The sequence below is a fragment of the Rhinoderma darwinii genome, chromosome 1, assembly GCF_050947455.1.
Source record: "Rhinoderma darwinii isolate aRhiDar2 chromosome 1, aRhiDar2.hap1, whole genome shotgun sequence".
NCBI lineage: Eukaryota > Metazoa > Chordata > Amphibia > Anura > Rhinodermatidae > Rhinoderma > Rhinoderma darwinii.
In genome coordinates, this window is record NC_134687.1 from 580,324,460 (window position 1) to 580,337,955 (window position 13,496).

The 13,496-nt window shown below is 41.6% G+C and overlaps 1 protein-coding gene across 2 annotated transcripts in view; it reads left to right on the forward strand.

Annotated features, from left to right (window-relative positions):
• The window catches only part of NNT (nicotinamide nucleotide transhydrogenase), a 122,757-nt gene that overhangs the window by 30,541 nt on the left and 78,720 nt on the right, over positions 1 to 13,496 (forward strand). For both annotated transcript variants that reach the window (XM_075839676.1, XM_075839686.1), the window contains exons 4-11: positions 2,473 to 2,690; positions 4,145 to 4,232; positions 6,626 to 6,714; positions 7,018 to 7,205; positions 8,077 to 8,210; positions 8,869 to 9,060; positions 10,492 to 10,645; positions 10,744 to 10,905. In XM_075839676.1, the coding sequence (XP_075695791.1) occupies positions 2,473 to 2,690; positions 4,145 to 4,232; positions 6,626 to 6,714; positions 7,018 to 7,205; positions 8,077 to 8,210; positions 8,869 to 9,060; positions 10,492 to 10,645; positions 10,744 to 10,905 (1,225 nt within the window). The remainder of the gene's footprint in view (positions 1 to 2,472; positions 2,691 to 4,144; positions 4,233 to 6,625; positions 6,715 to 7,017; positions 7,206 to 8,076; positions 8,211 to 8,868; positions 9,061 to 10,491; positions 10,646 to 10,743; positions 10,906 to 13,496) is intronic.

Genomic DNA, 13,496 nt, shown 5'->3' on the forward strand with positions numbered 1-13,496 from the left:
GCTTGATTTTTGCAGGACGAGTTGTAGTTTTTCGTAGCCCCATTTATTTTGCCATATAATGTACTAGGAAACGGGGAAAAAATATTTGTGGGGTAGAAAATGAAAAAAACAGCCATTCCTCCATGTTTTTTTGCGTGCCGTTTTTACGGAATTCACTGTGCAATTAAAACAACATGTTAACTTTATTCTGTGGGTCAATATGATTACGGCGATACCAAATATGTGTAGGTTTTTCTATATTTTACTACTTTAAGAAGTAAAAACCTAAGTGTAAAAAAGAAAATTCATTTTGTTTCGCCAAATTCCGAGAGCCGTAACTTTTTTATTTTTCCGTCGATAAAGTGGTATCAGGGCTTATTTTTTGCGGGATAAGCTGTAGTTTTTAATAATACCATTTTTTGATGCACATGCGATGTTTTGATCACTTTTTATTTCATTTTTTGTGGGAGATTAGGTGACCAAAAATAGAGATTCTGGTGTTTACTATATATATTTTTTTTTACGACATTCACCGCGCGGGTTAAATAATGATATATTGTAATAGTTCAGACGTTTACGGCTGCGGCGATACCAATTATGTTTATTTTATTTTTTTTACTATGATCTAGGGGGAAAATAGAAAAAGGTGTTGTTTTTTTTTTTTTTTTTAACTATTAATATATTTTTTTTTTCCTCGCGAGATCACGCTGTGACGTCACTCACTTCCTCCCACAGGAACTTCATCACATCGGATGAGCGAGGACACGCTGTGTGTCTCTGCACTGCCAGAAGCTGGGTGGTAACGAACAGAAGTGGATGATGCTGATTCGTCAGCATCATACACTTCCATTCACAACGCCCAGCTAGTAAAACAAGTAAAAACGCCCAGATGTACACACACAATACACGCCCAGTTGGACATAAATTTAAACACGCCCAGTTGTACTTAAGAAAGGCTCATTTGCATAAATATAAAAATGGACATAACTTGGCCAAAAATGCTCGTTTTTGAAAAAAAACAAAACGTCACTGTAATCTACATTGCAGCACCGATCTGCTGCAATAGGAGATAGGGGTTGCAAAATCTGGTGACAGAGCCTCTTTCAACCAGCGATCGTTAGATCGCTTGCACGACATACTGCAATACTAATGTATTGCAGTATATCGTGATTCTGACAGGCAACTATTAAGCCCTGCCGGAGGGTCACAGGGCTAAACCATGATCTGCCCGACTCCACGGCAGAAAGATATTTCCTTCTACATTTTTTTTAACCCATTAGAAAAACCACGACAGGAATGACTGAAATCTCACGTGGATCTCTTCTAATTGTCCGGGTTCTCTCATTACTATGTTAGGCTATGTTCACACAGATACTGATACTTCGCAACGCATGAATTGGTCTATAGACCCGACGGATGGCAAGAGTGCCCTTTTTTTGTTGTTTACCTTACAGGAAAGCATAGTCAGATAAAATCTTTAATGGTATGACTTCCTTTAGCCCGTGCTCTCCTACAGTCAATGTTTCTTAAGGGTGCCTCTGTCCGACAACAAACAAAGGTATATATGTGTTCAGATAGCACTACCTCCCTTGGGTGCTTGAGGTAGGGTCCCAACCCAGTTGATATGCGTGGTAGAAGTATTCGGCACACTCTTAGAAAAGCGAAAAATAGTTTTGATTTTCTCTGTGATGTCAGGAGGTAGTCACGTTTGAAAGAAATGCATGTTACAAGCCGCTATTATACCTCAAGCGCCAGTAAAACTTCTAATCCGTGCCCGGAATGGCTCAAGTAAGAGACAATCTTCTAACTCCTTTTCATTGTATGAAATGCGATGTAATTTTTCCTATTACCTATCATATATGTCCTGGCTTCTTTGGTCATCCATGTTTCCTCTAGACTTATTTCTAGACTATTGTTGCAATCTCGATTTGTTTTACCTCTGGGCGCCTATTTAAAGTACACCAGCACTGCTGGCCTGACTCATCCAATTTTGTATAATTGACCTGGACATTGCAATTACATATACTAGCAATGTCTGTATTCTGTCCTCTAACAAGGATACGCCACTCGCTGCTCCGTCGCTTGTATCATGCGTTTGTTTCAAACGTGACCACCTCCTGGGTGCTGGATGCTCGGTCCTGTTCCTGTTTAAACTGTATATATTTCCATCTATTTTGTGGATACTTCTTGTATATACGTGTATGCAATTGGAATTCTGAACACACTATATCCTGATTATGTATATGGAATTTGTTTATATGTATCTAGATCACCTATATATAATCTCCTCAGTGCCTGATGAAGGTCTCGCGACCGAAACGTTGCACTAAGCTACTGGCATCACAGAGAAAATCAAAAGTATTTTTCACTTTTCCACGAGTGTGCCGAATACTTCTTACAAACAAACCTAGTTCAGTACAAAAAGGGCTTCCTTTATTTTGTGTTTTCTTTGCACATCCTCCAAGTTATGTGTACATTTATCTCTTCCTCCAGGTCCGGGCACCAATGCTCAATCCTGCTCTGGGAGTTCATGAAGTGGACCTCTTGAAGCCGTCCTCCACCCTCATCAGTTTTGTTTACCCGGCACAAAACGCTGAGCTGCTGAACAAACTTTCGGAGAAGAAAGCGACGGTCTTGGCCATGGACCAGGTGCCACGTGTCACCATTGCACAGGGATATGATGCTCTGAGCTCCATGGCAAACATTGCTGGGTGAGGATCCACTGGGTCAGGGTCCACTCTGTACCCTGACATGGTCATTGAGCAATTCACATTATTTTACAAGCACAAAACGTGCTGACTTGATTTACTACATACAATTTCTGGATAATCTTGTATGACCTCTACATAGAATATTATTTTTTTTTTTTCTGTCTGATCATCCAGCACCGCACTAGTCTGGGATATAGCTATAGATTATACTGTGTTTATGTACCTGCAGCCAAGTGGGCTCCTATCTTTTATCCGGTTCCCAGCAGCTGCAGGATTGAAGTTGATGTGCTGACCTGCTGGCACTAAACATAAAATCACTGCCCCCGATTTTGTGTGCCAGTCAGCCTCCGCACTATGAAAACTTACTTTATGGGTGCATGTATTACAGGGGGTTCCCAAACACAATATTTATCAGCAATCCTCAGGATAGATGATAAATGTAAGTTAGGGGTCCGATCACTAGCCCCTCAATTCTGTGGGATGGAACATTTATGACCAGTCCTGTGAATAGGTGATAAATGTTATTGGTGGGAAAAAATCCTTTAACTTTCTACATGCACATCCCGTAACTCCACTCGGCATGCATGCGACTCGCCAATACCCTTTCTCCAAGCTACTTTTTAGAGCAGCTGTATTTAGCGCTGAAACCTGTATCCCTCAGGGCAGCGGCACTGACTGGTTTCCGTGGCAGCGGGTCTTGTATGTCTCTGACACGCAGGATCGAGCGGTTATCAATCACGTCTAACTTCATAACCTAGATGTGATCGATAACAGGTGACACGAAGGACCCGCTTTCACTAAATTTGTCAGTCCCATGGGACTGATGGATTCGGGTCTTAGCGCAAGATACAGCTGCTTAGAATGTTGCACCAAACACACTGATATATATATATATATAGATAGATAGATAGATAGATAGATAGATATTAGGTATGCCTAACTGTATTATAGCCCAGAGCTGCGTTAATAATTCTGATGGTTTAGTTGGAAGCAGTCAATAAACTTGTTGTCCGATACACCACTAATAGCTTAGTTGAGTATATTGGTGTGCGACAGGTTCTTTGTTTTTCCCTACGTCGGATTACTATACAGTGCCTGGTGTAAAGACTTTACATCATAGAATGCAAATCAAGAGGGCAAGGTCTGTTAAGACAATTGAGCCAGCAAGGAATGCTGTGAGATTTCAGCTCTGAAGCCAGCAGAACTGTAAATGGATTATACTAGACTATAACTCCGAATTGGTACAAGATCATAAATGCAATGTATATACAATATCATTTAACTTTTTATATTGATATCTATATTGACTTCCATTTTAATATAAACCTATACTTGCGTTTATTAAAACCGTCTTGCAAACTAATGTCGTCTTATTCAGAAATTATTTTAGATACTTGCAGAAACCGTTATTATTCATGAATAAAGAGTCTGATCTTTTTTTTTTTTTTTTGCAGTTACAAAGCGGTCGTCTTGGCCGCTAACAACTTTGGACGTTTCTTTACTGGTCAGATCACCGCAGCAGGCAAGGTCCCACCAGCCAAGGTATTTGCATTCTGAGCTTGTATCCCCAGTCTCTCCATTTTCTCTTATTTCATGAATAGCCAGCAGATGGCGATATTGTGCCGGTTAACCACACTTCAAGCCTTGGCATTGCAAATAAGTTTATTGTACTTCTTTTATGGTGCGCAGGAGGTTGTGCTGATCCAGATGTAGCACGCAACGCTGCACCTGCTCCTGCGTGTAATGTGAACCGCTTTTATGTGCCAGCTGGGCTTTTATTTTTTTTCCTCCATTTGCTTCTATTTTGAGCTGCTGTGGAAACGCTGTAAGGTCCCTGAAGCAGCCGTAATTCCTGATAAATCTATAGGTCTGATGCTGCCATCCACAGTTCAGCATTTGGAAGGAACATTATTTATTTTCAGGATGTTATTTTAAGAAACAACTTGCCAATAATAGTATAACGTTTTTAAGGTTGTTCAGAAGATGTTATTGGATAGATGGTTGGTCATTGATCTCGGCACAGGGCAGAAAGGGCACATTCACAAACGTCCCCATTCCCTCCTCGTAATCCACTACAGGGATATGTAGTTGCTCGGGGCACAGGACTTTTTAGAACTAAAGCTAGTCATAGACAGATGGATGACGGACCCTTTATGAATTTTTTGCCACTACTATAGCCCACCCTCCGCTTGTAAAGGCAGTAGTTTAGATAATGGACGTAAATTTGGGAACTGCTAGTTATGCATTGTGTCAGATCGACAAGTTTTTCTTCTTAACTTCTTTCTTCTAATGTACATATTTAGTGCATTGCACATATCTAGTTGTTTGTAATGAACACCAAGGATACGTTTAGATTCATATTCACAATACCTATACCAAATCTATGAACCGTGCACCCTCTAGTGGATTATCTGTGCATGACGGGTTTGGGCTAAATTGACATTTTTGCCCAGTATTCCTTGAGACCATTACTGTATGTAAATTCTGCCCAGATATGAGTCACCTGTCCCTGCAATTCTCGGAGGTCGATGCTACACATGTTTTTACCATCTCGTTGTTCTTGCAGCACAGTGAGCGGTCCTATTTATTCAGGAGACATGTCTGCATAGCAATGAAAACCCGTCCCTTTTTTTATTTTTTTTCCTGCCATCTGATCAATGAATTAGAAAAGGAAACTTATTTTAAATAATTTTGTTCTGTGCCTTAAAATAAACCTCCTATTTGACAGTCTGGAAAACCTCAAGAACAGCACCTCGTGTGGCAGCTGTAGTCCTTGAATGACTTCTGTATGTTCCAATTGTACCTGGAGAAAGAGTGAAGAGCTAGCCCTGGTGGGACCCCTAATAAGGAGCCATTGTTCTACTCCGTCTGTTCTATGGAAATGTATACCGTGTGGAAAGTTTATTTTATGAGTGCTTCTGGTAGATATCTAAACAAAATCATCCAGAGATCATTATTTAGTGTATCTGAAAAAATAAAGTTCTATCTCTCTGTTCAATTAGAGTTAGCTCATGTCTGGCTACCTCTCCATTTGTTCTTTGCCTGGTTGTGGTGGCCGGTGCCTGCCTCATCCGTTGAGTCCCTAAAGTTCTGGAGATGTGGATATGCCATAAATGTCTAAGATGGGAATAATCCTTTAAATGTGTAGTATTTCTTCATATGGCACTCGTGCAGCACAGACAAAGTACCCACACAGTACCACGGCCATGGGGGAGGCGCTATCAAAATAATGACACTTCACCTACCTCTCCTCAGTAAATCAATGAGGACCACGTAACCTAAAGCCGTGGCAGATCCTGCTGCTTGGCCCTTTTTTTTTTTTTTTTTTTTTATCACTATATACCATAACCTTACTGGTGATACTGCCTGGTTGCTACTCAAGTCTTCAGCTGACCATACATGTGAGATGGTTAAGTCTGAATCGTTTAGCTATTGACTGAGTGTGCATATTTTTTTTCATTGGGGATAGGGGAATAAGCTGCTGTCAGACTTCTCGGGCAGCGTTTTATCTCTCGTGGAAACAAAGGATTAGGCATGTTGAAATCCAGCCCCCCTCCCCCCCCCCGTACTTATTAGCTAGTCAAACGAACCCACTGAGATTGGAGATTTCGGACGGCTTTTATGTAGTGTATATGGCCAGCTTTACTCCATAAAGCCATGATCTTTTACTGATGAGAGGTAACAAACCTGAAACAGTTGTAGATCTGATAGACTATATGGCTCTCTAGCGATGCTATTACCAGCTGTTCGGGGTCCATACAGCCCCAGAGACATAGGGATATATATGCATGGCGCCACCCTTTTATTTTTTTCCCCAAAGAATTGGGGATAAACTCCCAACTTTGATGTGATGACCTAATACAAATCCAGTTTGAATACAGCAATGTTATAATAAAATCAATGAAGAGGAACTTGTCTCTTTTGTACTTGTATAGGTTCTTATTATTGGCGGTGGTGTAGCTGGTCTGGCTTCTGCAGGAGCTGCTAAATCTATGGGTGCCATCGTTCGTGGATTCGATACCAGGTAGACCATGGAAAAGTGTATTTGAGATCACAGTAAAAGCCTAATATTCCTAAGCCTGATCTAATTTGTAGTAACAATGGACCACTATCCTGGGTGTGTATTACACACTGTCGTTTCAGCAGCTTTCTCATGCCTTCCTCCATTTCTCTATTTTTTTCTTCTGCTTTTTATACTACACAGTAAATCAATAGTTCCCTAAAAATGGATCCTCCCTTCAAAGAATAAGTTCCTGATTTCCCAGATCTCCCCGTGTGCATGTGTTTTCTCTGATACTATGTAACGTATTCCCTCTGTTTGATGCAGGGCTGCCGCTTTAGAGCAGTTTAAGTCTCTCGGGGCTGAACCTTTGGAAGTCGACTTGCAGGAATCGGGAGAGGGACAGGGCGGGTATGCTAAAGAAATGTCCAAGGAGTTTATCGACGCGGAGATGAAGCTTTTCACCAAGCAGTGTCAAGACGTGGACATTATTATTACAACCGCCCTCATTCCAGGTATAAATGTGGACGTTTTTGCTAGCTGACCCAGGCTGCACGGCTTCACACGTCCCGGTGGTTTTATACTGTGGAGCCGCCGGGATTCTGTGTTCCGCTGTATGGTTCATAATCCTAATTGGAAGGAACATGCCACTTTTTCTGTTTGCTTCATATAGAGTCCAACAGGAAAAGCCTCTATATGATCCTGGAAGCATATGAGGACACATTAGAGCCCTATAGGGTCTATCTGAAGTAAATACACTAGGTGTATAGGGATCAGGCTACACCGTAACCTAGTCGCGCACGCAACATAATTTGGGATTTGCACATCGCTTCATTTTGCAATGTAGCCTGAGCCTTACAGGCATTGACCGACGATAGCCCCTTTTTACTTTTAGAACCCGCTAATCGTGCGGGTTATAAAAGTAGCGAGGAGCTTCAAATTCCCGGTCTCGGCTGGCAATCGGGACAAGCGTGTGCTGCATTTCTCTATAGAGATGAATGGGGTTGTTAGAAATGAACAAATGTTTACATTGGTGTGGGTGGGATCAATAGAAATAGGCAAGATGGAGGGCGCTTGCTGTTTTTCCAGTACTCCCATTCATCTCTATGGATAGCACATGCTTGCCCGAACATCCAGCAGACAACAGGATTTTGGGTTCTTGGCTACAGTGGTCGCAGAGGACGAAACCCTCTTAACTTTTATTACTTGTCTGCTTGACTGGGGCAACTTCAAATGGCCTTATGTAGGGTTATAGTTTTGGAGTAGATTCGAGCCATGAACATTATGATATGGGTATGTTGCTTTGTACTGGGCATGTGTTATTTCTTGTGGACACCTCTATGTATTTGTTGCTCTATCTACAAATAACATATTTTATGTGTGCAGGTAAAAGAGCTCCTACCTTGTTCCGGAAAGACATGATTGAATTAATGAAGGAGGGTTCGGTTGTGGTTGACCTTGCGTCAGAGGCAGGGGGAAACATTGAGACTACCAAACCTGGGGAACTGTATGTTCATAAGGTATCTATTATTACTATTATATTATTATCATTATCAGATTATTATTCCTTGTTGCGTTTTTTTTCACGTGCAAAAACATCCTAAAAGCCATGGTACAAAACATCCCTTTAAATGTAATGTCACCTTGACCTTCAGCTTTTTATTTTACTTTATTTGTGGTCTCAAAACGAATGACAAATAGGGCATACAGCCAGAACTTTATAACTCTATGGTGGGAAGCAGGGGATTCAAAGCTACGCATTAGGACCATATATCTTCAAAGGGGTATACGTTTTCTGAGCGAAGTTTCTGGATGGCGACCGCTCTAATGCGCTGAGCTGTCTGTACGGCAAGAGCACATTAGTCAGTGCGTCCCTGATTTGGTCCCCTCTACATAAGTGTTTTTTTTGGGGGTTTTTTTTCTAGAAATTCCACTTGGGGTATATTCACATAGTCCCTTCATATCTCGGTTTTACAGCTATATATATAACGGACTTGTGAGTACACCCTTGAACTATGGTAGACACCTGTAGGGAGGCTTTTTGTTGTATGGTCACCCTGGAGGCCACGTAAGGCCTTTACCTATAGTGATAGGGTTTGAACAAATGACGTCATGGTCTGTTAGGTTCGATGGCAGAGATGTGTATACCAAGCTTTCCCTCTCCTCCTTTCTCTCTAGGGAGTGACTCACATTGGCTATACCGATTTTCCAAGCCGGATGGCCACACAGGCTAGCACACTGTACTCAAACAATATTACAAAGCTGTTGAAGGCGATCAGTCCAGACAAGGACAACTTCCACTATGAGATCAAGGATCAGTTTGATTATGGAACCATGGATCATGTGATCAGAGGGACCGTGGTCATGAAGGTAAGTGCCTGGTGTCTTCTGCCTTATCTTTCTGCTGACACAAAAATTGCTGTTTGTAAAATCTTTGCAGTTCATCAGTAAATGTTTTGTTTCTTGTGTAATAAGGGAACTGCACTACTACTAGAAAGCCTACCACCGTTAATGCGAGATAAAAACAATCTACTTTTGCAACGAATTTTATTTTACGGAGCCGAAATAAAAAGTTTGCAAATGGGCTTGACTTAAAAATGTCCTATAGGTTTAGGTCTTCTGTTCCTATACAGACATATGTGTCTTCGTGGTAATAAATGACAAACTGTATAATCTGATTCTGCAGTCATACTCCCTTCCATCTGTCCTTATATCTCACTAACCTATACCGTAGAATAGCACGAACTTGGGAAATATGGAATGTAACATGACTGCATGATCACACGACACAGGTCTTGTTTGTAGTCTGTTACCATGGAGACAAATAGACCTACTTATGAAGTGATGTTTTTATTTTTTTATGTAGACCATTTGCAAAGCTGCTTTGGGTCTTATTTCAGATGGATCAGGTCATCACGGCAAGGCTGTGTGATATTAATGGGTGAAACTATAGGGCCTGACGGGAGGCTTTAAGTAGGGTGACCCTCCCCTTCTGTAATGTTTATAAGTCTAATCGAGTACCTTAGGTTATTGCACGTATTCTTGCATTGTTCGACTTTGCAGTGACCTATATTATAGGTTTTTGTTCTGATCCTTGGCAGCAGGGTATTTTTTCTGTAATGTGGTCTTCTGCAGTTGATTTTCACCTCTCCTTTGTGCAGCTTAGACCTCATAATCTTCCAACAGTGAATACATTTTAATACAGAGTTGAAAGTACATAACATCTTATTAAATGTCTCATTGTAAACCCATGCACACACTACTTACTGGCTGCCATTATGGCTGCCAATGCCAAGTCTCAGAATAGGCAGCCTTCTGTTCAGTCTAAGCCCAAGTAGCGCAGGCCTTCGTTTGCTATCTGCTTTGTGTTTGCGCACAGCTTAATTATATATATATCCCATGCCAATTCTGTTTTAATAAACTATTTTTGGTTGAAGAGAGAACCGTTCCAAAACAATTGTTTGCTCTTTTGTTTGAAAAGCAGCGGCACATAACAATAACACCGCAACAAGCAAGTGTGAGGCCGTAAATTATAAGAGGCAAATATTTCACTGTTATTTTAATGTGGCGCTGGAAACGCAGATTGTGCTCTGGTATTCAAAATTATTATTAAAAACAGGGGAGCGGACAGCGCTCTGAATATCTATTACATTTTACTGGGAATTATACTTTATGGACTTTTTTTTTTTTTTTGGAGTTCAATAATCGGGTAAAAATCATCAATGTGTGTGTATATAGTAACCTTACCATAAATTTGGAAATGCTAAAATTTCTGGGACATATTTTTCCCTTTTGTTGTAGAACGGGAAAACGGTCTTCCCAGCGCCGCAGCCAAATAACATCCCAACAGCTGCACCTATAAAATTGAAGTCTGTGGCTGAATTGGAAGCTCAGAGGACAGCCGCCATTTCCCCTTTTAGGAAGACCATGACCAATGCCACCGCATACACTGCTGGTATGGAGATGCTGTGCCTGACATTTATCATCTAAAAACGGAGGGAGTTTTTCATGTATTGAAACGTAACTTTATTTTTTTTTCTCCGTTCCTCCTAGGCCTTAGCACCCTCTTAGGTCTAGGTATCGCCTCTCCTCATTCTGCGTTTACTCAGATGGTGACAACATTTGGCCTGGCTGGAATTGTGGGTTACCACACTGTCTGGGGTGTCCGCCCTGCCCTGCACTCCCCTCTTATGTCCGTAACTAATGCTATCTCAGGTAAGTGTCTGTCTGTGTTAATTACGACCCGCAGTAACGGGTTTTTTTACGGTCGTGTGCATGAGGCCTAAGAGACTCCCTTTGTTCACTGATTGGAACTGCTAACCTGAGCAGCTCTGGCCAAACCGAGAACAGTGAGTGTCTCAGATTCGTAGTCTAAGAAAAGATTGGGAAAAAAAAGAAACCTCATTACTACTTATTTTGGGGTGGGGGTACTGAATAGCCTAGCAGGCCCATCTTTCCAGAACAAAACGTGTGTGCGTGCGTGTTTGCGTGTGTGTGTGTGTGTGTGTGTGTGTGTGTGGCCTTGCTAAACATTTTCCTACTGTTTTTTGTGTTTACAGCCCTTATGCAGATCTATGCATCTCCATGGTAAGACTACTTACTAACAGACCCTGTATAGTCTAATCTTGCAGTCATATACTTTTATCTATCCCTTACTTCTTGCTAACCTACCAAATGTGCAATAGCTATAAGTAGAAGACGATGGGAGTAGGACTGCAAGATCAGACTCTACAGGTTTTGATTGTATTCTGGTACCATGGAGAGACACAGATCTTCAGAAGAGCTGATACAAAACGATGACTTTTTTTAATCGAGACCATTTACAGATTTGCTTTAATTTAGATACATTTGAGCAATAAAAATAACGTGACTCCAAGGGGTGATATACCCATATACTAATAGAGACCTCCTGATTTAAACCACACAACCCCTTTTAAAAAGTTTTTTTTTTCTTTAGTCCATAATGTAGATGGATTGTTCAGTCTATTACGACCTAGTCCCAATATTGTACCTCTTCCTGTTCTTAATACTCCATCTATTCAGACTGCTGTTCATGGCAGCAGACAATCCGTATGTCTCAGTTCAGCCCCCCCCCCCCCCATCATTTTTGTAGATTCCCATTGTATGCGGGCCAGTTACACTGCAGGGTCCATGCTGTGAAGTTTCAATACTCCTAGTTTCAATGCATGTTCATTAAAAATGATTTTATTAGCCAGTGCTACACGGTGTAGTAATATACATCCTGCTGGGGTGATCATTCCTCCTGCAGTATATGAAACAGAGCTGCTTATAAACTGCACTTACAGACTCTATTATTTCTGTTTCCCAATAAAAATCCATTCAGAGAGAGAGGAAAAAAAACAAACATACAATGAGTTATGGCAATTTTTGTTGAACATCTAACAGACGTTAAAATTTACACTGCCTCACGGGCAGACTGGCAGCTTATCGACTGCGGATGGTTTTCCGTCCCTGTAGTCTAGGTCAAGGACTGATTTACTGACATTCATGAAGTTATTAGATCGAACAAAAAACACACACAAGGCTATGTATATGGCAAAATAGGTCTATAGACGATGAATATATCACAAAACGTATACATTTATTGAAAACAAATACACCACATGGACATAATAAAATCACTTAAAAAAGCAAATACACGCTAAAGCTGGTCTTTCTGGGGAATGCCAACCAGATAAGCGGCCCAACACATGCGACCCCAGCAATAGACCTACCTAAAGACTCCTCAAATAACAAGTTTAATGGTATGGACACAGATAGATAGAATATTGCATCAAACCATGTGAGTATACAATCCTGAAGAATCCAATAAGAGGAGAAAAAAGGTCAGAGTGACCCATGTGTATTGCCACAACGTGGCTTCCTCAGGGGCAATTACACTCCATGATTCTACAGTGTGTAATACAGCCATTGCCCCGCTCCTGACAATAAGTGCGAGCGCGGTCAGCAAGAGCTGATGCGGCAGGCGCGGCACTAATGAGCGGTGGCGCAGACACTGAAGACAGAACATGGGGTTGTTTTGCGGTGCGCCCACCATGTTCTCGGTCTTCAGTGCCAGTGCTCATTAGTGCAGCGCTGATCGCATCACCTCATGCTGACCGCGTGCGCTTTTCTCAGGACTCAGGAGCGGGGTAATGGCTGTATGACCCAGCCGCAGCCCCGCTCTAACAACATTTATGTATTACTATAATAAGATGTGCGGCCGGACAGCTAAGGGCCTGTTCATATTAGCGTTGGCTTTCCGTTCCGGGGTTCCGTCTGAGGTTTCGGTCGGATGAACCCCGCAATGGAATGTCAAACTGAAACCACAGCTTCCGTTTCAGTCACCATTGATATCCATGGTGACGGAAACATGCTAATGGATTCCGTCGGGAAAAACGGAAATTTGACGGAATGGTGACGAACGGAAACCATTAGCAATGTTTCCGTCACCATTGATATCAATGGAGACTGAAACGTAAGCTGTGGTTTCAGTTTGACTTACCGTTGCGGGGTTCACCCGACTGAAACCTCTGACGGAACCCCGGAACGGAAAGCCAACGCTGATGTGAACAGGCCCTTAGTATTGAAATACATGAAATAACGGTATTGAACCGTTTCAGGGTGCACAGTATCGAAGTTTTGATGCATTGTGCATCCCTAGTTTACATGACTAATAAAATATTTTATAATTTTTTTCTCATTTGCTGTAGTGTTGGGTGTATGCCTTGTTATAAGCTGGGAAAATGAAAAGTGGTAATTATGTTAATAGAGGAAAGTCTTCTATTCAGGACCCTCCTCTATTA